This window comes from Callorhinchus milii, unplaced genomic scaffold (assembly GCF_018977255.1).
Source record: "Callorhinchus milii isolate IMCB2004 unplaced genomic scaffold, IMCB_Cmil_1.0 Scaffold1, whole genome shotgun sequence".
NCBI lineage: Eukaryota > Metazoa > Chordata > Chondrichthyes > Chimaeriformes > Callorhinchidae > Callorhinchus > Callorhinchus milii.
Genome location: NW_024704742.1, coordinates 19,928,002 through 19,953,790, shown reverse-complemented (window position 1 = coordinate 19,953,790; position 25,789 = coordinate 19,928,002). Strand labels below are relative to the sequence as shown.

At 39.4% G+C, this 25,789-nt stretch overlaps 1 protein-coding gene across 11 annotated transcripts in view; it reads right to left on the bottom strand.

Moving 5' to 3' along the window:
- Nucleotides 1–25,789, bottom strand: part of rapgef2b (Rap guanine nucleotide exchange factor 2b) — a 228,131-nt gene that overhangs the window by 64,280 nt on the left and 138,062 nt on the right. For all 11 annotated transcript variants that reach the window (XM_042337922.1, XM_042337925.1, XM_042337934.1 and 8 more), the window contains one exon: nucleotides 9,681–9,812. In XM_042337922.1, coding sequence (XP_042193856.1) covers nucleotides 9,681–9,812 — 132 coding nt within the window. The remainder of the gene's footprint in view (nucleotides 1–9,680; nucleotides 9,813–25,789) is intronic.

The window sequence follows — 25,789 nt, the reverse complement described above, 5'->3', positions numbered from 1 at the left end:
GAATTCAGTTTCATGATTTATTCAAGTCTGAAATACTTTGTAAAGCTGCCACCTGACACACAGCAATTTTGTAGACCTTCCGATTAAATCATGGTAAAGCAAACAATTTGGCCATCAATTGTCTAGGCAAATATACAATCTGAAATTCATAGATCTGCTTCAAAGACTACTTGGCTTCAATCTTGCGTTTTTAATCTGTCTTCAGCAAGGCGTACCTTTCTCAATTTGTAGCAAGTCTTTGTATTGAACATTCCTTCTTCAAAATTAGTGAGGTTTTGAAATGTTCAACGTAATCGGTTTAAGAACAGTTTGTTTCACGGGTTTAAGGCTCAATGATGTCAGGCAGCTTTTGTTGGATATTCATGATTTAATCACAAAAACAGAGCTGATGTTACATGGTTACAGATATACTGTTTTTCTTTCTCTCTACCCTAATGATAAATAGAATAGAATATCTGAAACACTTTTTGATAATAGGAAATATACTTTTTTTCTTTAAAATATATTTTTTGCATAATTTATAAATTACAGTATTGCACAAAGCACCAAGATTACTTACTCAATAATTAATCACATGACCAATGATGTCCCTGCATGCACACAGAAAGCTGGCTGGCTTCCCACACTAAAAAGTGGCTAACTTCTGGGTCATCAGGTGCAGGAAGCTGCTTATAGGTTCACAGAGATCCCATGAATAATAATAATACTTTTATTTGATATAGCGCCTTATCACGTCTTCTGGACGTCTCAAAGCCCTTCACAGAATATACTGTAAAGTGAATTTAGTGTATATTTTGTGGGCAAAACACGGCAGCCAATTGCATACAGCAGTGTCCCACAAACAGTTGCGACAAAATTATTATTTTTGGGAGAAATTTCAAATACCATTCTTCAGATATCATTCAATTTTTTTAAATTTGTGTAAGATACTTAAAAATGACATGTTTCTTACCAATAAGTAAATTTGTAATCAATAATGATCTAAGCAAATTGTATGGAGCTATTTGTTCCTTAAATACTTTCCCAACTAATGCTGCAATATGTTATCCATATGACTAGATATCAGCAATTTTACACACAATAAATGAGAAGGACACAAAAATCGTTTTTCAAAATCGCAAAGCACATTTTTACCAAATTCTAGTAATACATTCAAATTTTCCACATCTTGTAAGTTAAACAAAGAATAATGTTCTGCACAAATTCAAACTTTAAGTACAGAAATATAGCCATTTAGATTATTAATAATAGATTATTAAAAACTTGTGAACTATATACCTTACTGGAAGTAACAATAATATTCACATGACGTAAACCAACCTGATACAGTCTTGTGAAGAAATAAAAACATTGCTTTGCTCCAAAATATAGACCATTTACTATATAACTCTAAGGCATGCACACTGCATATATTGGCAAGAAGGGAAAGATAATGTACTGTGTATTTTAATAGCAGCCAATAGCCCCCACCACTGATCTTTGCCACACAAAGTGCTCCCTAGGTACATGAAGAAAAAGATCAATGAGACTGATATGCAGTGCATTTCTTTCCAGTCTAATTTCTCAAAAAAATGGAACAGATAAAGGAAAGATCATCAAGCGACATGGACTGATAGAGTAGAAAATAATAGGGTGTAATAGAAAGATAAGCAATGCCAGTTTAAGAAAGAGAAACGCAAATAGATGGAGAAAAAAATATGCAAGAGGAAATAATCAGCATTTTCAGAAAACATTTGTTCAAGAGAAATACTACATCGACAATTCTGAGCCTTAGACCCTAAATATTCCCACCAAAATGAAGTTTTGTGCAAGGCTTAAATTGAAAACATGCATTCTATTAGTCTTTTTATTTCACTTTGGGTGAAGATAAGTTGCATTTATATAATGCCTTTCATGTAAAAATAAACATTTCAAAGCACTTTACAAAATATAATTGCTTAGAAATTAAGCAAATTTTATGCAGGTAACAACAACAATTTGCACGTATATAGCGCCCTCCACGCCGGACGGCGTCTCAGAGCGCTTAACAATGGTGGAGCCCAAGGTCGAGCCACGGGGAGGGGCAGTCAAAAAAAACACAGGCGCGGTCAATAAGAAAGGTCTTCAGGGGCGACATGAAGATGGGGAAGGAGGGGGCAAGGCGAAGGGGTTGATGAAGCGAGTTACAAAGTTTCGGGGCGTAGTGGCTGAAGGCACGGCTGCCGATGGTGGAGCGGAGGATTTGGGGGACGTAGAATGGAGGCAGCGGATACTGCTGTGGGGAGAGAGGAGGTTAGAGAGATGGGGGGGTGCCAAGGAATGGAGGGATTTAAACGCTAGAGTGCGGATCTTGAAGTCGATCCGCTCTTTGACAAGGAGCCAGTGAAATTTGGCAAGGACTGGAGTAATCGGAGTATGAAGTTTGGTGCGGGTGAGAATGCAGGCGGCGGAGTTTTGAATGAGTTGAATTTTGTGAATAGCGAGGAGGGCGTTAAGAGTAGTCCAGCCGAGAGGTGACAAAGACATGGACAAGGGTTTCAGCTGCTTTTGGGGTGAGGTATTTTTGGAGATGGGCAATGTGGCGGAGGTGGAAGAAAGTGGTGCTGGTCAGGGATCGGATGTGGGAGAGGAAGGGTAACTGGGGATCGAACCTGATGCCTAAGTTGCGCACGGGTTCAGAGAGTGTTAAGGACAGGTCAAGTAGGTTGAGCAGGTCGGAACCGTGGACAGAAGATGTTGGCGGGAGCCAAAGAGTATGGCTTCTGTCTTGTTGATGTTTAGCTGCAGGAAAATTGTGCTCATCCAGCTCCTGATGTCCGACAGACAAGCTGACAGAACATCAGCGAACTGGGGGTCGCAGCTGGAGGTGGAAAAGTAGAGTTGAGTGTCATCCACATACATGTGGAAGTTAACCCGGTGTCTGCGGATGACATCACCGAGAGGGAGCATATAGATGAGGAAGAGAAGGGGGCCAAGGATGGATCCTTGGGATACCTCACAGGTGACCGGGTGGAAGAGCGAAGAAAAGCCATTTGCAGAAATGTAGAACTGGCGGTTTGTAAGGTAGACTCGAACCAAGTGAGTGCGGACCCACTGAGGTGGGTGATGGAGGACAGGCAGTGGAGGAGGATGGCGTGATTGACTGTGTCGAACGTGGCGGAGTCCAGGAGGACGAGGAGGCAGAGGGAGCTCTGCTCACAGATAGAGAGGATATCGTTTTTGACCTTCATGAGCACTGTCTCTGATTGGAGGGGTTCGAGTCGGGTGTGGAGGGAGAGGTGTGCGCAAAGTTGGGTGGCAACAACGTGTTCCAGAGCTTTGGCCAGGAAGGGCAGTTTTGAGATAGAGCAGTAGTTGCCGAGGTTGAAGGGATTGAGGGTAGGTTTTTTTAAGGGGGGGGGGGTGATGACCGCGAGGAAGGAGAGGGAGGAAGGAGAGATGGGGGCAAATTAATGTAGGATGGGGGCTGGGGTAGGAGCCGAGGGTGGGGTGGGTGAGGGAGACAGAATGGGGGTGGTGGTAGGCAACACAGGGTAGAGGAATGAAGCTGCCAGGTGAATGTTGTCAATTTTAGAGGTAAGGAAGTCCATGATCTCTTCGCACTTGGCGTTAGATGTGATCATTGAGGTTGCTTGAGGGGGTGCACAGGTGGGGGGTGGGGGGTTGTGGGGGTGGAGAATAGGATTTTGGAGTTATTGTTGGCCTCCAGTATGATGTTTGAGTAGTGCACAGTTTTTGCTTGCGACAGGGAGCGGCGGTAGGTGTGAAGATGCTCAAGCCACAGCTAGTGGTGAACCGTGAGGCTGGTTTTCTGCCATCTGCGCTCGAGCAACCAGGTTTGGGATTTTAGGGAGTGGAGATGATGGCTGTACCAGGGGGAGCGGTTGGGTTTGTAGACGTTCCTGGATTTCAGGGGGACGATGGAGTTAAAGGTGGAGGAGTGGCGATCATGGAGCAGCTTGACGGCTGCTTCAGGGTCGTTGCGGATGGAAGGCCAGAGGGATAGGAAGCAGTCCTATCTAGGCAATCGCAACAGCCAAATTGTTCCAGTGACATCCCAAAATCAATTTGGGGGTAAATCAAATTTGAATTGGGGCTGAATTCAGAAAACCAGGTGAAAGATTTCAGGTTCTTTAAAATAGCAAAGGCAGGGTGGTCCCTTCACATCCACCTAAATAAATAACAAGACAGACGGAAGCTTGAAGTAGAACCTAATGAGACAAATGTTCATTAATGAAGTTCTTGTAATGTCCTTTGATAACAGATGTTTTAGAACATCTGAACGATTTGTATTTCAATCCAAATATTGTAGAGGAAGATAATACAGATTTCAAACAACCAACTTGTGACTTTTTTTTAATACACACACACACAAATACTCATTCCATATATTAAAAAAAATTTAAAAATGTATTGCAAAGATCAATCTTTATCTAAATCTGGCCTGTTGCTCTTCACAGAGATTCTTCTTACCATTGTATCCCACCATCTCAATTTGCTCTTATCGGCTACAACATTCAGATGAATTTCCAACCAAAAACAACCTTTAAACCCGTTTTGAACCCAAAACTGATCCAATTCCTCTCTGTAAGAAATCATTAACAAAGTTCTGGCTAGCCCTGCACTGTTGAATGACCTTCTGATGAGATGAAAAACAGATCCCTCTGCCTATTCAGGCAGACATTAAATTCCCAATGGCACTATTCCAAAAGAGAAAGGAATTTCTCCCAGTGTCCTGGACAACAATCCTTTAGATTGACCTGTCATTCACGTCGTGGCTGTTTGTGGGATCTTGAGTGGAGATTGTCCATCATATTTGTCTACAAATATAATCACTGAACTTGACAATTTCTGTAAAGCACTTTCAGATATTTTGATAAAAGGCGCTATAATCAGATTTATTGTTACAAACTGTGTATAATAGAACAACATCCTTTTAAAGGTAAAATGCTCAAAATTACACACTCTTGGTCACATCATCCACAGAAATGAGGTAAACTTCTTGTGAGTAGAGGCAGACTAAGAAACTAATGCTGACCTGGCCAACTGCCAATTGAGACATTAAGCCTCAACTTTCTGCTGCTTATTAACAAAACAAAACCCATAGCTTTCACCAGAGCTTCTCTCCTCCATTTCTCTGATGTCGTCAACCTCGCCAGCTCACAAAGTCAATATGCAATCCTGGCATTTTGTTTAATCCTCAGATCTTTTATAAACCCTATATTAGGTCTCTGACTGACCTCTTTTCTCCACCTTTAGTCCATCACCTGCCTCTATCCTCATCACACCTCCAAACCAAACAAAACTCAATTCACACTTTTGTCACCCCCATAATTGACGTCTCAAATGCTTTCCTAGCTTGTTCATGCCCAAGATTCAGCTCATACAATCTGCCACAACTCACATCATATGCCACACTAGGTTCTGCATATTCAGCGCCCCATTTTCACATTTGCTACCTATCGTTGAATTTAATATCCTAAATCTGCTTTGAAATGCTTGCACCGTCCGACCTTTGCCAACTCCTCAACCCCCACTTTCCAGCCCATTCACTCTGCTTCAAACTCAGCTTTGCTGCACTGCCTTTTTCCCTCAGTTCCACCAGTGTCAGCTGAGCTTTCAGTCACTATTTCCCTACACTCCCTCCACAAATTCTTTAGCTTCAAATTCTCTCTCCTGGCTTTCAAAACCCAGGTACCACTTTGACTATGGTCAAAAATATGGCCCAAATCCTCTACTTTACTATTAGCAAGTGACACAATACAGAGTCCAGTTCTTTCCAGCAAACTGGATCATTAAGACCAACAATGGCAACAGTCCAGAAGGGTCAGCCAGACATGAGCAACAACATACTTCAACCAGCAATAAAAAATTGGGATTGTTTGCAATCCCTTATGGAATGATGCAATCCACTATTCCCGAATAATTTCCCTAATGACCTCCTTAGCCTCACAATGTGCTTGGTCATAAACTACTTTTGTAGTGGTCCTAATTTGCCCAGAACAGGCTTCCAATACTGTTTTAAAGACCAAAGTGTTTTATACAGCTATGATATGATCGGCAGGGATTCTGACAATATCACTAGAATGAAGTTGGAACAATTTATATAGTCAGATGACTGCCAAGAGTGTTTTGCAGCCTGTAATCACCAAGATATCTTATGTACAGCTACCATAACATTATTGTATAAGTTTCTTTTCCTTTATTGACTGATCATCAATGGCCATCAAGTTTTGTCCTAGCTATGGACGGAATCAAAATTTCTGCAGAGGAAAATAAATTTTGTCTGTGTTTGAGTGTGTGTTTGAGTGTGAGTGTATGTCAGAGTGTGTGTGGTTTTGAGTGAGAGTGTCTTTCTATATTTTTGAGTGAGAGTGTTTGTGTGTGTGTGTGTGTGTGTGTCTGTGTATTTGATTGCCTGTATGAGTTAATGCGGCTGTGCGTGTGAGTATCTGTATGAGCGTGTGAGTGTATATGTGTGGAGTCCTGTAGTCTAGTGGTGACAGCACTCGCCTTGCAAGCAAGATGACCTGGACAGGGCGAAACCTTATTCCACACGCCTGTTTACCTAGCAGTAAGTAGGAACCCGTCTGTTAGTCGATTGGTCGATCTCTTTTCCGGGGGTAATAATCTCTTCAAAACAAAAATACATTTTGAAATAATAATAATAATTTAGTTACTCAATCCACGACTGTTTGTGGGACACTGCTGTGTGCAATTGGTTGCCGGGTTTCACCCACCAAATATACAGTCAATTCACTTCACAGTATATTCTATATTGTCAAAATCCATCAGTTCCATTTGATTTGATGGATAGAATTGTGTACTCTATATATTGACAAATGTATATAGCATTAAATCATTCATGCTGAATCCAAAATATCAGAAAACGGAGTCATAAGCTTTTAAGATACTGAAGACAGTTTTGAAATGTAAATTTTCTGACAGTTACTTAGCAAATACTTAGAATTTTAATACTAAGAATGCTTTGAATCGATCTTCAAAGACTCCACCCGCAAATGGAAGCTTTTAATGTCTGTTTAACCTGAATATTTCAGTTATTTTATTGAAACTATGGCATAGTTAAATATTTCCTAAAAGTGGATAGCTAACATCTCAAAACACAGTGATATATGCACACATTAGAAATAATAATTATTATTATTATAATGTTCACACTATAAGTATGATCATAGCAACTGCAGGAGGACATCGACAGACCACTCGATTGGGCAGAGGGATGCCAGATAAAATACAGAAAGCGTGAGCTTGAACATTTTGGGAGGAAGAAAGAGAGCAACTATGTGCTAAATGGAAAAGGATCAGAAGATCAGAGACCTGAGGAGTAAAAGTACATAAACCTTTAAAGGTGGGAAGGGAGGTGAACAAATTATGAAGAATGCTATATGAAGAATTTATAAAACCTATTTGGTTTTAAATTCTGTGGCCTATTTAGGTTTTATAAATAGGCCACAGAATTTAAACCAAACAGGCAATGCTCAACCTGTAATAAATCATCAGTACAAGTATTGTGTCCAATATTAGTCACCCCATTTAAGGACATTAGAGCCATAAAGAGGGTGCAGAGGAGATTTACTAAAAGGACATCAGGGATGAGTTGTTTGACCTTTGAGCAGAGAATAGTGAAACTGGGCTATTGGAACAGAGAAGGTTGAGGGGAGACTAGATTATGAGGGGTTGTGATAGAATGGGTATGGAGAAATTATTTCCACTGGTTGATGATTCAGTGATGAGAAGCCATCAATTAAGACAGGAAGAAAAGGGAGGAATAGGAAAAAAAATGTATACACAGGATGTGGCATGGCTTTCTCGGTGCAGTGGTCGAGGCACAATCCATATTAGCATTCAAGAAGCAACTAGATAAATAGCTAAAGAAACTAGATAAAGAGATAAATAGCATCTTGGGACGTCCTCTCGACGTGAAAAGCGCTTTACAAATGTAATTTTCTTGTTGTTGTAAAGAGGAATTCACTGCAGGAGAATGGGGAAAAAGTGAGCAGGATTGGATGGACTGTGCTTTCAAAAAACCTACACATGCGCTGAATGGTTTTCTTCCGTGCTTTACATTTCTATGACTCCATACATATTGCATGTATGTGAGGTGTTGGTACAAACTAAAGATATAAATTGATAATTGTTGTTCTGGTTAAAGCATACCAATCTAGGCTGCTGCGCAACTTGATGCCGAGAAAGCATGTTTGCTCAATCTAATCCGAGTGCTTGCTGTTCTTCCAGCAAACTATTTTTGTAGTTTCCTGGAAGAATACTACGTGGAAACTACATGTAGATGTCATGCTTCAGTCATGTCTTTTAACTGTATCTAACCTACAATGAACCTGACCTTGGAAGCCTGACCTTGGGCAGTGAGTATCAAGAGTTAAAATATTCCTACATTTCTAGCACATGCATTGTAATAATGTCTGAAACATGGGTTTATTATCCCTACTGTTTCCCACCCACACTGTTTCCATGCCCTTTTGGGGCAGTGGCAAGCAGTGGCTAGATGTTTCCTTACAATGACTCCGCTCAAAGTATACTTGAATGACACCGACAGAGATCAAGGAATAGGCAGCCTGCCAAGCTTCTCAGCCTGCAATGACCTAAAAGCAACGGTTGGTTTCTATAATTGTATGGTCAAAGATGAAAATCAAGTGCCAACACAAATCCCTTGGTTTTATAATCTAGATAAACAGAGAAAAAAGGAAGGTCTTTGTTACAACCTACAAACTTTTAAAGCCCAAACTTGGAAGCACCTAACCATTTTCTTTTCTTCAACCTTGATAGTTGCACAATGCGTTTTCGCCCTTCACCTGTTTTTCAAACATAATTGTTCTTTTTGTTAAAGTTTTGCATGTGAACTCTCTGTAATGCTCCTTAATTCAGACCAGCAGAATGTTCTGGGGTTTACAAGTCAACTGACCAACAGAATAGAACAATATTATGCAGGTTTCATTAACAACCCTAATACAAGACATACTGGGCTTGTTGCGCAATGGTCCCCAGTGTGTCTTGTGCTAGGGTTGTTAAAAACTGTTCTCAGACAGTCTGGTTAAGTTTTAAAATCTAAAACTCCACTGCCCGGATACTCAACCGCACAAAACTCCATACCCCCATCACACTAGTCCTTGCTAGACTCCAATGGTTCCCAATTACTGAACGGATTGACTTCAAGCTCCTCTCACTCATTTTCAAATCCCTTCATATCCTCGCACCTCGCTACCTATCCAATCTGGTTAACCCCCACTCCACCACGCACTGCCTCCACTCGGCTGGCTCCAGTCTCCTGTTTGTCACTCGTCCCTTCAACTGCACCATCGTTGGCTGTGCCTTCAGCCACTACGCCCTGAAACTCTCTCCCTCAATTCCCCCGCCTTGCCTCCCCACTTTCATATTCCACCTAAAGACCCTCCTTTTTATCGTGCTTGCAGTCACCTCCCCACTCCCTCTCCCCCTGGCTCAGTGTCAAGCGTTCTGGGACGCTACCCTGCGTGAATGGTGCTATATAAATGCAAGTTGTTGGTGTTTTTAAAGCCTGTACAAACACATAGATTGTAATAGCAGCAATTTCATACAAGCCCAAAAGTAAAACTAACTGAAGGGAACTGAACTACCCCGATGAATTAAGAGTTCAACATCCTTTTAGACATATGTATTTGCATTAAAAAATAAAGCCCCCTTACCTGGTAAAGATCAGATAAGCTGCTGCTACCAGAATCACTGGTGATACTACATCCTGAGTGACTAGAGGAAACGTTGGCCACCTGAGGGTGGAGGGTATCTGCGAGATGCAATTTTGTAAAGTCTGCAGGAAGCTGTAGAGGAAAGGATTCATGGGTGGGGTGGAGGGGGGAGGGGGTGGGAGTGGGAGAAGGAAAGACAAATTCTTGAAATAAATATGCATGTCTCAGAAAACACTTTCTAATATACCAATTACAGTAATATGACCTGCAACAAAATTTCTACATGCAAATTTTAACCTTAAGAATTTTAATCAGCCAAACATTCAAGCAAAACATTCAATATAAATTCAACTATTTTCAATACAAGACATTATTTTTTTATGATTTAGTTTTTTTAAAAACTAAATTGTAGTTAGAACTGGAGATGATTCAGAAAAAATTAAACATAGATCAAACACTTGGTTATATTATAGTAAAGATTAACTGTCAAAATGACACTTGAAATAATGACAAACAGACGAGTATTGAACTGTTAGCAACCTTCAACCCAACACAGAAAAACATGAAACATAGACTCTGATAAAGAACAAACTGTGTCTACAGTATGGATGAAAAGATGGGGAGTGGGAATTGCAGCTTCTTCAAAAATGTTGCTTTTCAGAGTTAACCCACATTTTAAAACAACTTTCAATTAACGTTTACAAATGTGTTATAACAAACTGAGAACTACCAGTTAAGAAAAAACTCAAGACGGTGTGTTCACATATTGACCTTTTTAAAATAGAAATGCATCAGTTGCAATATAATTGTGACCAACAGTTCAAAGCTTTCAGTTATTATAAAGCTTTACCACATCAAAACGCTGAGAAACCTTAACCTAACAAAGAGTGCAGTGCGATGGGTACGATAAAAAAAGTTTCTAGGATGTATCTTGGCTAAATCTATAGTGTTCAAAAGAACTATGAACATGGGCGAGGGAGGGGACGGGAATTATGCGAACAGCAAAGATAGACGCACAATATTCTGCAGTACAGTGCTTTTAAACCAAATGAATAATGCAATTCATGACAATGTAACACCATGGATAAAATGTAACCTTCAGTGAGTGCTCTGTCAGCAGCATGGCAGCATTATATCAAGTATGCTCCCTTATCCCTCCTCTATGTAGCTGTAGTCAAAGATTAGACCTGATATTGTAGGTTGAAGAACTCAGTCATGCGAATCTATATTGTTGGCAAGGTAGCGGTTGCTATAGTAACTTCAGCTTGACTTTATTTGAGGATACAGCATATATCCAAAATCTGACCTTCAAAATATTGAGTTAATTCCAAGTTTTCTCAACAATCTACACTTTTCTCCTGATGTCAGTGACTCGTACTAGGATTCGAGAATACCATTCCATGGGTGTCTGCGGATAACTGGCACCAAAGATGTGTCAACATTTACACTGAAAGTTGGCAGGCTACTTGGAGGTGTTGGAGCTGAGCCCAATCCTGTCCTCAAGCACACTTTTCGACAGGTGTCAACAGATAACAATCTGGTGAAGGGACTGGTTGATTTTTCCTTTGTCTGGCCCAGGAATAACAGGGGCTCAAATTATTCCAGCTGACATCAGTTAACTCAGCGCAGACCTGGAATCAAGCATGAAACCCTTTCGGTCCACACTACACAACGCATGCAACTCACCAATCCATAGCGAGCACCATCAATTAAGTATCCATTACCATGATAGCACAAATAAGATCTGCTTTATGCAACTATTTTCAGGTGAGTAAATGACCAAATATTCTGATTGCTCTGCTTCATCCACAATCAAGTACAGTATTCCTTTTCCACTCCGGAATCTCCCACCTGCTATTGCAGTGATTCTCATTTCACCTCTGATCCATGGTTACCAATACTTCTTATTTTCTCAAAATATAAAGCCTGTGGCAGATGTGTCCCAGGGNAAAAAAAAGCATAAGTTCGCTGCTAAACTGCCCTTCTGAGAGTATGTAATATGAAACAGTATAAACTCGGCAACACAATAATATGTCAGAATTACTTTGGATTCCAAATAAATGTCTATCGTAGTACTTTTAATGCAATTGTCTTGAAAAAGAAGATAATCACGTGCCATCACATTTCAACATTTTGAGATCTTCAAAAGTGAATTAAAGCACAATCCATGGAACAATAAACTATATTAAAAAAAAGCATTTGATATTTGCCTTTAAAGCTCAGTGCTTGTTCTCCACCTGCTTCAAACATTGGCAGTCAGCCATTGAACTCTCAAGCTGACAAAAAAAACCTCTGTAATGTTATGCAAGTAAAAATATTCTACAAAAAGGGGTATAATGCAATGCAAAAATACTTCCTTTTGTGATTGCCAAAGATAGCATCAATTAAGATAAGTCTGTGATTCCATTTTCTCACTATGGCTTCATCAAATATTCAGCACTTTTCTAAAGCCTGCTCAGAGAAATTCCTACCATTGTAAAGCAGCTTATGAAAAGGTTATGCCTTTGAATCTATGCACAGCTGGGGAACAACATACATCAGAGGATTAGCACACTGCAAATGAATATGCAACTTGCACTAGGAAGCACAACAAAACCTGCCAAATTGAAGAAAACCTATTAATAAATCTTGTGACTTGAAATAAACACTGTCTCAAAAGCTTTTTTTTTATAATTTGTGTACGTATTTGCAGAGGAATAAACCCATTGCAACATACATTGACATTACATTATACACTCGTATCATGCAAGCAAAATGCTTAAGAAAGCTGCCATTGCCACTGCATCATTCCCCAAACAGCTGTCTAAATGTGCCTGACCTAGACAACTAGACTTTTCAATTTTGCCTTACACCGTCCATACTTCTGCAATAACCTATGTGAGTAGGGTTACTCAATTGGTTCCAATTGTGCTGAGTTTGAGGCCAGATCTCTGTGGAGGATTCTCATTCATTGAGTTCAATGCTGTACAGAAATGGAGGCTGTCACAGTTCATTCCACTTGGATCCCTCAACAGTCATTACATAGAGAAGAATTTCATTCCATCTGCCTGGGCTGGATTCAAATCCAAATCACAGGGAGAGATGTTCCAACTTACTCAAGTGCCAGATTTGATGCTGATTAGAGAATAACTGCACCAAATGCATAATCACCCAAATAAGGATACTAAGCCAATATGTGATCTCTGCAGAACCAATCAATCAACATAAACTGAATTCTATATAAAGTATCTCCAATCTTTCTGACAATGAACACAATGCAGCTGAATCCTGGTAAGCAGTAACTAAAGTCCCAAGAACTTTCAAGCCTTCAGTAGGATTAGGCTCAGATCATGAATTCTGTCCCCAAGCTAATAACATACTTTCAAAATTCTTGATAAGTTTCCAATTATGCGAATCTTACAACTTCAAAATATTGAAAACATTCCTTACATCAAGCATTGTTATGTCAGTTTGATAGCTCTCTCTGAGGCAGAAGGTTGTAGGTTCAAGCCCCAATTCAGGACTTGGAACTCAGCTTCCAGACTGACATTCCAATGCAGTCCTTGGGAGCACTGAAATGTTGGGAGATGCTCTCCTTCAGATGAGATATTAAACTGAGGTCCTTTCTGCATATTGAGATGAATGTTAAACTACTGTGTATCGAGTATGGTACTACTCGGTGTCTAAGTCAACAATCCCAAATAAAATTGGTCACTTACTCCATGGCTGTTTGTGGGTTGTTGTTCTGCGCAAATGGGCTGCCATGTTGGCTCACAAAATACATTGCCACACAATTTCTCAATAAATTCTGTGAAGCGCTTTGAGACGTCCTCTTAATATGAAAGACGCTATACCAAATGCAAGGATTGTTATTAGGATTATTATCCACTCGCCAGTTAATGCTAAATTGTTAATAAATAACGTAAATGGGAAATAATGCAATGCTAAAATAAAATTCTAAACACTAAACATCACATCTGATACCAGAAACTGGAAAAAAATTATGTTCCTTTGAATGACTCAAAGAACTTAAAAAATTTACAAATATTGTGATTACTGAAGTGCACTTCGTTATCCATACAATCTTCACTTTTCCAGCGGAAACTGACAGGTTATTCTTGAACCAGAGGTCTCTACAGCAAGGTATCAACACAATTTGTTCTCTTCCTAACCCTACTCCAATTGCAATCCAAATTTGTTCAGTACCAGTGAGTCTTGTTTTTAAAAAGGTACAAAACAAACCTGACACTTTTTGTAAAGTCTCCCAAAATACTTTCAGATCCAGTCCAGTAGAATCACTGACATAGTTGGAACATACAAATTGATAATGATTGAATTTAAAGTAACTTGCTCAAAAGATCTGAAGGTCTGTAAGAGAAATAGAACCTGCTTGAGGCTGCAACAGCAAATACTGTACTGTACATATGTCCAAGCCAATAATGTGGAAGCATTTAATAGGTAAGCAGATGTTTGGCAACTGCTATCAACACCAGCTCATTCCAAGCATATAGTCAGAGAGCTGTGAAGGCCAATAAGAGAAACTACAAAAGATCATAAATTATGATACTGGACAACATCAATGTTTAAGAATTAAAACAGCGAGGCCAGACAACTACAAGGACAGACTGCTAAGCTGCCCACCAGAACCGCTTAGTGATTATCAACTGGTAAACACATGCATCCCAAGAATCAATGCACAAATGTCATATTCTGTTCAATAGCAAATCCAAAAATACATGTAGAGGTCCGTGACTTTACAAGAGCAAATCGTCAGATTGCTGAAAGAGTTCTAAGAAATGAAAATAACATTTTTGTAAAAGATCATTCTGAGGAATGTGTAAAAAAAAATAGGATTTATTCTTTGCCATCTGTAAAGCATGTGAAAATACAGCAACATTATGTACCATATGTAAAGGAATGGCAGGTGCCCTTCATTAGGTAATTAATAACCAATGAAAAAGATTTATTAATTTTGTCATTTAGAATAAATCCCTTTCACTCACGAGTTGTTAATTCAGTTATTGAAAGCAATTCTCTCGATATACAAGGTTTCTACAGGACCCAAACTGGATCTCAGTTCATCTGTAAATATAGTTACTACACTGTACAGTAGATCCTGAAGTGTTCTGAGCTATTTCAAAGGCATGATAAGGTGCGATATCAAATACAAGGATTATCAAAATATAGTACAAGGAAAAGAAAAACAAAAAACCTAGAAGTTTAATTAAGGTGTTTATGAATCCAATTGCTAAAGACATATTTTAAAAGAATAAAAAAGGGTGGGGTTTGGGTGATGGACCAATGCAAGAGATTCAAATTTAACGTGCATCTAATCTGCCACCATTATAACATTCTTTGATATAGCACAAGTCCATTTATAGTGTAAGTGTACCGTACACCAGAGGCGCAGTACACTTCAACTTTCGACACTGACTTGCTGGCTTCCTGCGCATACACTTTGTGGGTGCAAAAAGCCTCTTGATGTCAAGAGATGTATTCCAGCAACTGCTGGAAATGCTTGCAAGAGCAGCAGCTAGCCACCTGCATTCAAACTCAGCATCCAGGAACCCGAAAACCCCAAACTGATGACTGGCAGCCATTTTTAAACACGTCCTTTTATGGGTTTAAACCACCCCATTAAGCTAAGCTAAGACATATTGGGATAATAAATAGTGAACATATGTTCACAGCAAGAAGGCGCGCATCAGCAAAGGTGAAAAGGAAAGGTATTTAATCATAGACATTCATTGAAAAAGTCCAGTCAGCGTGAAGCTATTTTCAACAAAACTAATCAAAGACTAGGCTGAATTGAGAGCATTTGATAGAAGTGTCAAGATGCTATTCTAATCGTGCTTCAATCACTGGTGGGGTTAGATCTGAAAATGATGAGCAATTTGGGGGCATCCAATTTTCTAAAGGACATTAAAGCATTGAAGAGAGTTCAGAAAAGAAGGATAAGGATATTGCAGGACCTAAAGTCGAACATGTGTGGAGACATGAGGCAGAGCAAAAGATAGAGATGTCAATTAACTCTGAAAAATGCTGAGAAACATGAGGATCATTAAAGTTGCTCACCAATTTTCAGTGAAAAATATATTTTTTGTGAAATTCAATTGATGAAAAAAAATATTTCTCCCAGGCTCGCGAACATTTTAGGTAGCAGACGTTTTGATTAGAACTTCAAACACTCAATGACTTTGCGCCATTGTGATCAAAACTGAACAAAGCATTATACAAGTTACAAAACAATTTATGTTGCACCTTTTATCTCAGAAAGAAATCTCAAAGGGCTTAAATTTGATGATATCAATTATCTGTTTAACTGGAATGTTTGCTGGTTGCTTATCCTCAATGGGAACTGACCTAATTTATTGTATCAATGAGTTCAACAATAACAAATTGCAGTTATATAGCACCTTTCATGTTGGGAGGACGTCCCAAGGCGATGGAGAGTCGAGGGTTTGCACTCGTTCATCAATATAGCAACTTTTTGGTTTGTATTATGCGTACCTTATGTTTTTTGATGTTCCAAATCCAATCTCAATTTTCACCAAATTTACAAAGGATTTTTTTGTGTTGAGTTATGCCCTCCCTCCTCCACCCCCAATTTGCTCCTGTCTTTTAGCTCCTGTTTTTTGGAGGTGGCTCTATTTTAAACAATAGAGCCACCTCCAACCCCCAAAAATACACAGGCTTTAATATGTGGGTTAAAAAATTACTTTAATTGCCCAGAGTATTCATGAAATATGAATTTGCTGGCACTAACCAACGCTATTCATTATTATCTGTTGTTATTAGCTGGTAATGTCATCTCCTTGAGCAGGTCAATGAACAAACTTAAGCAATAACCACAATAAAATTACAATTTGACAATTATGCTATTAATAATCACTATACTCTACAGTAAATTCTGTGAAGCACTTTGAGATGTGTCAACAGCATAAGGTGCTACATATAATGCATGGATAACTATTAATATTAAGGAAACTCATTATGTAGATACTTTATTNAAAAAAAGTTTGCCATCAGCTTCATAGCATGTGTTTCATGGTTAATCTATTGAAAGTGACACCAAAATTGGCACTACATCAAAAAGAACAGATTAAAATTTTTCATTTTGATCAAATGGTACAGTGTAAACAGAGGTCATATTACACATGTCGATAATTCGGTCTTTTTGTGTCCTATGATGCTCAGCTTAATGGCATTTTCAGTGTTTTATTTCAATGACATTGAAAAACGTGACAAGAAACTCAAAAATATGTTCAGCCATTAAAGCATAAAACAAACCAAATATACATTATATATTTTATATATTATATACACACATATATATATGAATAAAGTACAACTANTTTTTATCATCAAGGGTGACTAAATATAGCCTTCATGGTAAGGCTTCTTCATACATTGAACATACGCACCATGCGGTGCTCTCATTTCTAGTGCACAAAGGTACACATGCATTGTGGAAGTAGACATCTCAGTATGCTGTTGCTGCTGTGGAGAAAATATATTCCCTAAACTGCAATCATGCAGGCAGAGCAACATCAGGGAATTAATCAAACTCCTGCATACATATTATTATTGTATTATCATCATATAAATGCACATAGAAATATTAAAAACATACTAACCAATATTTTGCACCTATACAACTCACTTCAATACAATAATGAAACAAGGTAATAGAGAAGCTGTGAAGCTTTTAGAAGTGACTAATTTAAAACATTGCAAATCCACAGCCAGACCAAGTATGGCATTTTTAGTACGGTTTCCCAGAACTCCAATAAACTACCATGTTTTATAAGCTGTGTCTTAGCTCTACGAAATCCACTCATTTCACCATTTCGATCAGTGCTGCTCCTGCTAAAGTAACCTTCACTTGCTGATAAGAGCAGTTGTTTGTGATGGCTACTGCAACCCGCAAAAATATTGATTATCCGTGACGGAAAATTAAACTCAAGCTCTGTTCTCAAACGCTGCCCTTTTCTCTTCCTGTATATTTAGCCGGAAGCAGATTTCAAACAAATAAAATTCAAATTCCAGTGATGGATCTCGGTTGATTTTTCCATACAGCTCTTGCTTCCAACACGAGAGCTGAGGGAGCAGCACAGAGGCAGGGCTTATTATATACAGCACAGACTGGGAAAGTCACCTGATCAACTGTGATGGCTGAATTTATCTTAAACGGGCACTGTCCGTCCGCATGATTGTGTCTCACTGATAATGACTAACCGCTTGATATTTTGAATATAATAAAGAACCAGTTTCGCAATCAATGTATTTCACTGGAAAGCGCAGTTCTACAAATTATTAAGATCACGGTTCTCTACAAAATTCACACACCAGAAACATTCAGACTGCATCAAACACAACACTAACATTTGTTTTTAACTCCTATGTATTTTTTACATTAATTACCATTTTGTAACAATTCATTTAACAAAGCTTGAATCAGCCCCGCCACCCTCCATTCATTAGGTTAGATCAGGTAGATTTTGAAGTCTCATCCACGAGACGTATAGCAATTAGTCAGCCAAAAAAATACTGTTATTTAAAAAAAATTCGTCAGGTAATTAGTGTAGCAAATCTCTCAGCAATGTCCCCAACCTGAGATCACGTACCCATTCTGCTCCTTATTTCGCAAAAGGTCGGGGGGCACAGTGATCCCCTTTCCTCCCCACAGAGGAGCCAGAGCAGTGGACAAGGATTATACAAACCAATTAAAAACTAGGTTTGCTACTTAAATTGCATGCAAATTTTCAAGTGGATATTTCATACTTAAGCAATATTCCAACTCGCTCCCTCCCTCACCTTGATCAAGGTCCATTTTAAGATCTAATTCTTTGGCCACACTTTGCCATTTTTCACCTTCCCACCCCCTTGCTCCAACCCTCAGCTCAGAGTCCCAGCCAGTACTGTTAAAAGCTCTGGGGCGTCCTCACAATGTGAAAGTCGCAATATAGATGTAAATTTCTTCCTCGGGGAGCGGAGGTAAGTGGGATCTCCTTGGAGCTGAACTGGCTCCAACTTAACATGCTTGGCAACGGAATGTCAGAATCTAGCCCACCCTATGTGGTAGTCTTGATAGTCCAGTTCCAGACACTTCCACAATATACATGGGCACCTCTGATGACAGCACAACCTGGCAAGCTCAATGGGCAGACTCTTCACCCTCAGCGCTTGTTAACCCTGCAAGTCAAAATCCTAACTTGTCGGGTGGTCCTAGTTGGAAAGCCAATGGGAAAGCTTGCTTGGCCATGCTGTCATCTCATCCTTGCAAAGGTTTTAAAACGATTCCAGTGTCTTTGCCTCAAACACAATTCTGGTAATTTGCTCCCAGTTATGTAAAGAAATTTTGATCTATATTAAAAATCTTCCAAAATCCTGATCCTATGCCGATTTTTCCTGCTCCTTGGTATATTTTAAAATATTGTTCTAGGTTTACTTTCTGAATTGCATTTGGCACAAAACAGACCTCTAAAATGTCCTTTTCTATCCTTGTTCACTCAAGGTCTTAACGCTGTTGATAAGGGCTCATATAATGAATGGTTAGCCTAGTTTGCCCCACTCTATTGCCAAGAAATACAGGAGATCATCTGGGAATATTTTGGACAATTTTGTGTGAGATGCTTGGAAGCTTAATACAATTACCTTCACAATTCCATCAAAATACAGTCAAAATGCAAGGATTATTATTATTATTGTTAACTAATGTGGTGGCTTGGGACCTTTCGTTATAATTGGCACTTTATAAAATATGGCTGCTAGTCAGGTCACTGCTAATGTTACTTCCTGTGCACTGTGCAGGATGCAGGCAATCATTATCATGCGTTTCCAGTGGCGATTAGGAACCCAAGGATTCTTATATTCAGCACTGGCAATATATTTTGGGCATTTTTATTCAAATCCATAGTTTGTAAACAAAAAAACTAATCAAATACTATTAATGTGTTAAGTAAAGCATTTGTTATGTAGATTTGTGACAGAATTTGGCTAGTTGATGGAAACCAACGTCAGGTTAAGAAGTCCTTCTTCTACTGACAATAACATAATGACAACAACAATGTCTGAATCCATAAGCTCCTGAAGATTCGTTAAATTGTATCTACATTAGTACATTATCCCAATTAAAATGTAATATTTTCTACCCAACACATTCTAATGGTGCTATACAAATGTAATTTTGTTGTTGTTGATGTTGTCTTACAAAGGCCACGCATTGAACTAATACAAACACCGTAGTGGTTGATGTGGAACATTGAGAATTTAGAACCTGCAGTGCTTGAGGTTAAAGCTCTGTAATAGTTATTTTAGTTATTTTACTGTAACCTTGCAGTGGAGAGTTTGGAGTGTATTTTGGTCAGAGATTGGAATCTTGTTGTCAGTGAAATGGAGAAATTTTTAAACTGTCTGCCTGGTTGCAAATAGCTGTAATAGTGTGAATACTAGAGATTTAAAGTCAATTACACATTCATTTGGGCCATTGATGTAATCTTCACATAAGCAAAATTCATCAATTCTAGCACTTCCAATTCTTACAATTTTTATTGTAGTCACTCCAAGGTGTGCACATCTTTTCATGCATTGCAAATTAGGTGCTCAATGAAAAGGCGCAATATTTTTTTTCCTGCATGAGAGGAAGTTTAATTAGATTATGTAAATTATAGAAATTATTAATGATTTCACAGCAAATTACCACTTTATTTTGCTTTAAATCGATCCCCTTCACCAAATCACATTTTATTACCGTTTATTACTCATTAAATTTATTAGATCATTTATAGTCTGCTTATATCAGAATGTTTCCTTGCAATATAAACATCCGCATTTCGGCTAAGATGGATCTTCAGTCCAGCTTTGAAAGCAATGGCACCCAGGGCAGCAGTGTAAACGATCGGCCCTGCTATTTACAAAAGCGCAAGCTGCATGTTTTGTGGCTGATGGTGGGCTGGGTTGTCAGCCCTTCCCTGCGAGCCATCAATGAGATTTGACTGCTGCCTGGATGACAATCCTTGGAGTCATCCAAAACTGAGTTTGTGCATGGACAATTTTTCCATTGGTACTTTGGATAACGCCTCTTTCTCTACAGTACATGGGCAGAATCTTTATACCAGTAGCATCAGATGAATTCAAACCCAATTCTCTGCTAGTTCTCAAATTATCAGAAATAAAGTTTAATAGAAATACCATTGAATTCTCCATGTAACCAACAGTAAGTTCAGTACTCAATATGAAGCTTCTGTAAACATAAAATGTCACAAATAATCATCTTTCTGGGTACTTTAATCTCAATTGATATGAGATGAGAAGACTGATGGACTGCATTTGGGCCTTCAATCATACAGTCAATCATGGCGTGCCGATGCAGTATACATATGCGTGCTTTTAAGCATTCATTTCTGCAGTTAAGATGTATGCGTCACTTCAATTCACAGTGACATGGTACCATCAAAAAACAAAATAACATCTAAATAGTCTTAGCCTAAACTGAAAGGGGCAAGGGGATCAGTGAGAATGTTGGGAATGTAAAATATGTCCAACTGAGCACAGCATTCCAATGATATAACTCACAGGTGATCATTTCATGTTAATTAACTCAACCATCTGTAAGAGATAGGTTATGTTCAAAAACAGTTCAGCAAATTCATTGAAATTTATTCCTGCGGGTTATCAAGAGACATTAAAATTTCAGAAATTGTTCAGTGTACATTAGTTCATTTACTGATTAAGTTATATGGATTCAGATTTAATCAACGGTATTGCTTCTTCATTAATAGAACACAAAACACTGAAGTATTTCTTGCTGGAACATACTTTTTGAATATAGCTCTAATGCCTTAGTTGCCATTATAAATTATTTTGCAACAGCACGGTCCCAGATGGACAAAATTATTATTTTCCTGGATAAATACAGCATTATCTTGGTATTTATGCAGTAATTCAATAGTCCATTATTAAATAGCATTGTGTTTGACAACACTTCAGGAAAAGAACCAACTCATCTTTAATAATAAAGTAATCTATTGTATACATCTTTGTAACTGCATGACTTGCTAAGATCATTTTTTTTACAGTGAGCCATTATCTTATTCAGACTTAGCAAAGTTTGTGTCTATTCAACTATTCTAAATGTAGGAATCAGGAACCAGGTGTGTTATAGGAAAAAAGGTTAAAAGGAATTACTGTAAAAATAATTTTTCACAACACAGTATTATGCTGAAATAATAGTGCTTTAGTTATCTAAGCAAACTTAAATTAAGTTGAATTCTAATAGTACTGCCTTTGTAATGAATAAACAAAAAGTCTATTATATCAGAAAATAAGTAGACAACATTCTTTATTACCATTTTCATTGTACCCTGAACTACATTTAATAGAACTAATAACCCTTCTATTTGATATAACGCCTTATAACATTGTCGCAATGCCTCAAAGCGCTTCACAGGATATACTGTAAGTTGGGGAGAATGTGGAAATAAGAGGGGATCTAACAGCAGCATCTAAGTCAGATGTACTGTAGAACCTTATTAATCTGGTCACTCAAGTGACTGAGCAAAAGTGACCTTCTTCGTGAGGTGACCTGATTATTGAAACAGGTCGGGTGATTCAGGTCACTGATGTAATGTTAAGGGCATTGGTAATGGGTAAGGGTGATGAACATTCAACAACTACACTTTGCAATCTCATTAAAATAAAGACATTGTCGCATTTAAACCAGATCTTAGGTTTCATTATTTAAAATTCACGTGAGAATTTAAAATCACACAAAATGTTAATTTCTTGAAGAAAGAGTCCAGTGTTGTTTGCTTGGCTGCTGATTTAACCTGCACTGCCTTGGCCTGCAGCTAAACCTCAGCATCAGCCAAATTCTGCCACGTGGCGAGTCCATGATCAAGGCAAAAGTCCTTCACTTGTCCCAACAAACCCAGTGCATCAGCATAAGTGCTCTTTGATATTGTCGGTTGCTCTTCCTGTTCCTTCTTCTGTGTGTCCTGATCCTTAGTGTCCTTGGCAGAACCTCCTCCACTAGATGCTCCTCCTGTCCCTCATTCAAGTCCTCAGTGGATGGCACATCACTGCCGATGGCTGCATACTCCTCGGCACTGATAGGGGTGTCCAGTGACAGGCACTGACTGGCCTGAGACAACAACTGGGGCAAGTGGCACATCATCAGGGTCCTCTTCCACAGGCTCATCCACACTAAAGCCAGTCTTGGCAAAAGCGCATTTCGCCTACAACTATACAGTCAATTCACTTTACAGTCTATTCTGTGAAGCGTTTTGAGACGTCTAGAAGACGTGAAAAGCGCTATATCAAATGCAAGGATTATTATTATTATTATTATTCACAAAGCAATTCTGCACTGTTGATCTGCACACCATGTTGACTGGTGAATGAATCCAGGTGACTGCATGAAGAATATTGATGGATTTGGCGACTTGTGAAGCCTGCACACCTTTGGCCATCTCTCCCAAGAACCGTTTCCCCAAACACATTTGCAGACCCAATGTTGTGTCTGGACTTGAATCGGCCAAGCCAGCCATTTGATGCCTTGAAGCCAGTCTGGCCAAGTGAAGCTGCAAAGCTGAGTGTTTTCTCCTGTATCATAGAGCCAGACACAGGAATGTTGAGACCACGGACATGCTGGAACCACTCCCATGTCATTTTATGTCCTCACACTGAGAATTCAAACAAGCACATTTTCTGTCATGCTGTTGAGTTTCTTCAAAAGCTGTCATGTATTCAGCCGTCCTTTTGAGAATTCATCCAACTTGTGTTCTGCCAGTGCCATAGATCACAGCTGACTGTCTATGACTCTTGCCCTGACTGTTTTGATTAAGTCCACTCTCTCACATAATGATAACTCTTTCCGTGGTGGTATGTTTACAGCAATTACCAAGAATTGGCCGTAGGAGCTCAGGTTAGGCTGCGGGAGCCAGGCAAAATCCATTTCCCACTTGCATCGCTTCCCTGCGCTGCGCATGTACGACCGAAGCCCACTCCGCCCACAGTAGCAGCGTCAAACAAGCAGTGAGAGCACCCGAGGCCTAATGCACTGCGTGCAGGTTAGTAGCGGAAGAGGGTGTTTGTACCGCGTTTGTACCAGAGGAAGGCACTTGTAGCGGCTGCAATCAATGATCGTTGTCCTGAATAGTGAGGTGCCCGGTTTACTGAAGCAGACAGCCTATCTTTTAACAAAGACCATGATAGAGACTGTGAAAATGAGCCCACAATTGTGAGGTGACTGGATTACCGAGGTGACTGCAAACCAGGTTTCTACTGTACTTACAAAATGGCTAACAGGCCTACAAAAAGTTGCAGATGAAGTGGAAACTCACTTTAAGGTCACCCAGCAGTAACCATAGTAGCATAGATAAAATAAGTCAATTGTAATAAAAAAACACTCCTTAAGCAAAATGCTGCAGCCAACTTTCTTAACTTCCAGTCTATGAAAGCAGTGTCTAATGTGCATGAGAGTAGTAAATTCTACATAAAAGCAACTAAACTTTTCATATACTGTATGGGATAGTTGCCTTAGCCATAAAATAATGGAATCATGATAAAATTAATGCCTCTACAGGAACTTGGGCAACGGATACCTGACACCATAATTTGATTCCTCATTGAAGTCTCATATTCAACCGCATAGAAATAGGCTCTGTTAACTTAATTTCAAAGGCTTATAATGCGGAGTTTTGCCTTCATCACTTGTATAGTAACTTCCCAGTGATGACAACCCTCGAGGTGTGGACATGTTCCTTAACACCAGAACTGTATTGATATAGTTCTAAATGTTTCTGGCAAGCATACCTCAATTTACCATTCAAATGGCTAAGTTTTTCACTTTCTCTGGAAAGACAAAGATGTCTCAAAGCGTTTCACAGGATTTGCTGTAAAGTGCAGTGACTGTGTATTTTATAGGCAAACGCCTAAAATTCCAAATAATTCCAATACATGGGATATTTTTACACTATCTACCATTAGATCCATTACAATTGAGCTCAACTGCCCAAAAGAGACCATACCAATTACAGTACAAAATTCTAATTACACTATACAATGGAGCTTGATTGATGATGGCTCGGCAACATATTGGAAGTGTGAATACGTGTAACTTCCTGCATAGCTTCTGGTCTTTGTCGACCTTGAAGCACACAACACATGCATGCGCAAATCACCAAAAGTTAGATTGCCCTTAATCTGCAAATGATTTATTTGTTAAACACATAAGGCATACCTGTACCTGGAGTCCTGTAGCTCAGTGGTGAGAGCACTCGCTTTGCAAGCGAGAGACCTGAGTTCAATTCCAGGCAGGTCAGGGAGAAACCTTGGGCAAGTTTCCTTACTCAACACAGAGCCTAATAATAATCCCTCCAAAACCAAAAACAATAATAAAATTGGTCATTTTCAATCTACGACTGTTTGTGGGACATTGCTGTGCGCAATTGGCTGCCACGTTCGCCTACAAATATACAGTCAATTCACTTTACAGTGTGTTCTGTGAAGCGCTTTGGGACGTCCTCCCGACGTGAAAAGCGCTATATCAAATGCAAGGATTATTATTATTATTATTATACATGAGGGAGAAGGGAATAGAGGGATATGGGAGGTGGGATTACGAGGTGTGGAGACATATCTTAACACCGGCACAGACTAGTTGGGTTGAAAGGCATGATTCTGTGCTGTACAGTCTATGCAATTCTGTGCAATTTGTATAAATATAAAATTACATTTCTAAAGAGCCTTTCACTTCAGGAGATCGTCCCAAGGCACTGAACAGTCAGGGAGTAGGATCCGGAATAGGATCAGGGAGGGTGGAGAGCAGAGAGGGTGGCCAAAGGCAGGGTCGAAAAGGAGAGTCTTGAGGTGTGCCTTGAAGGAGGGACATGGAGCAGGCTGAAGCCTGTTGAGGGAAGGGAGCGGACAGGCTGATAAGGGGTTAGCACGTCGGAGAGGTAGGAGGGGGCAAGGCCATGGAGCGCCTTGAAGGTAAGGATGAAAATTTTGAACTCGATCCTCTGAGAGATGCGGAGCCAGTGGAGCTGGGCAAGGGTGGGTGTGATGGGATCACGGAGCCTGGTGCAGGATAGGACAAGGGCTGCAGAGTTCTGGAGCTTGTAGAG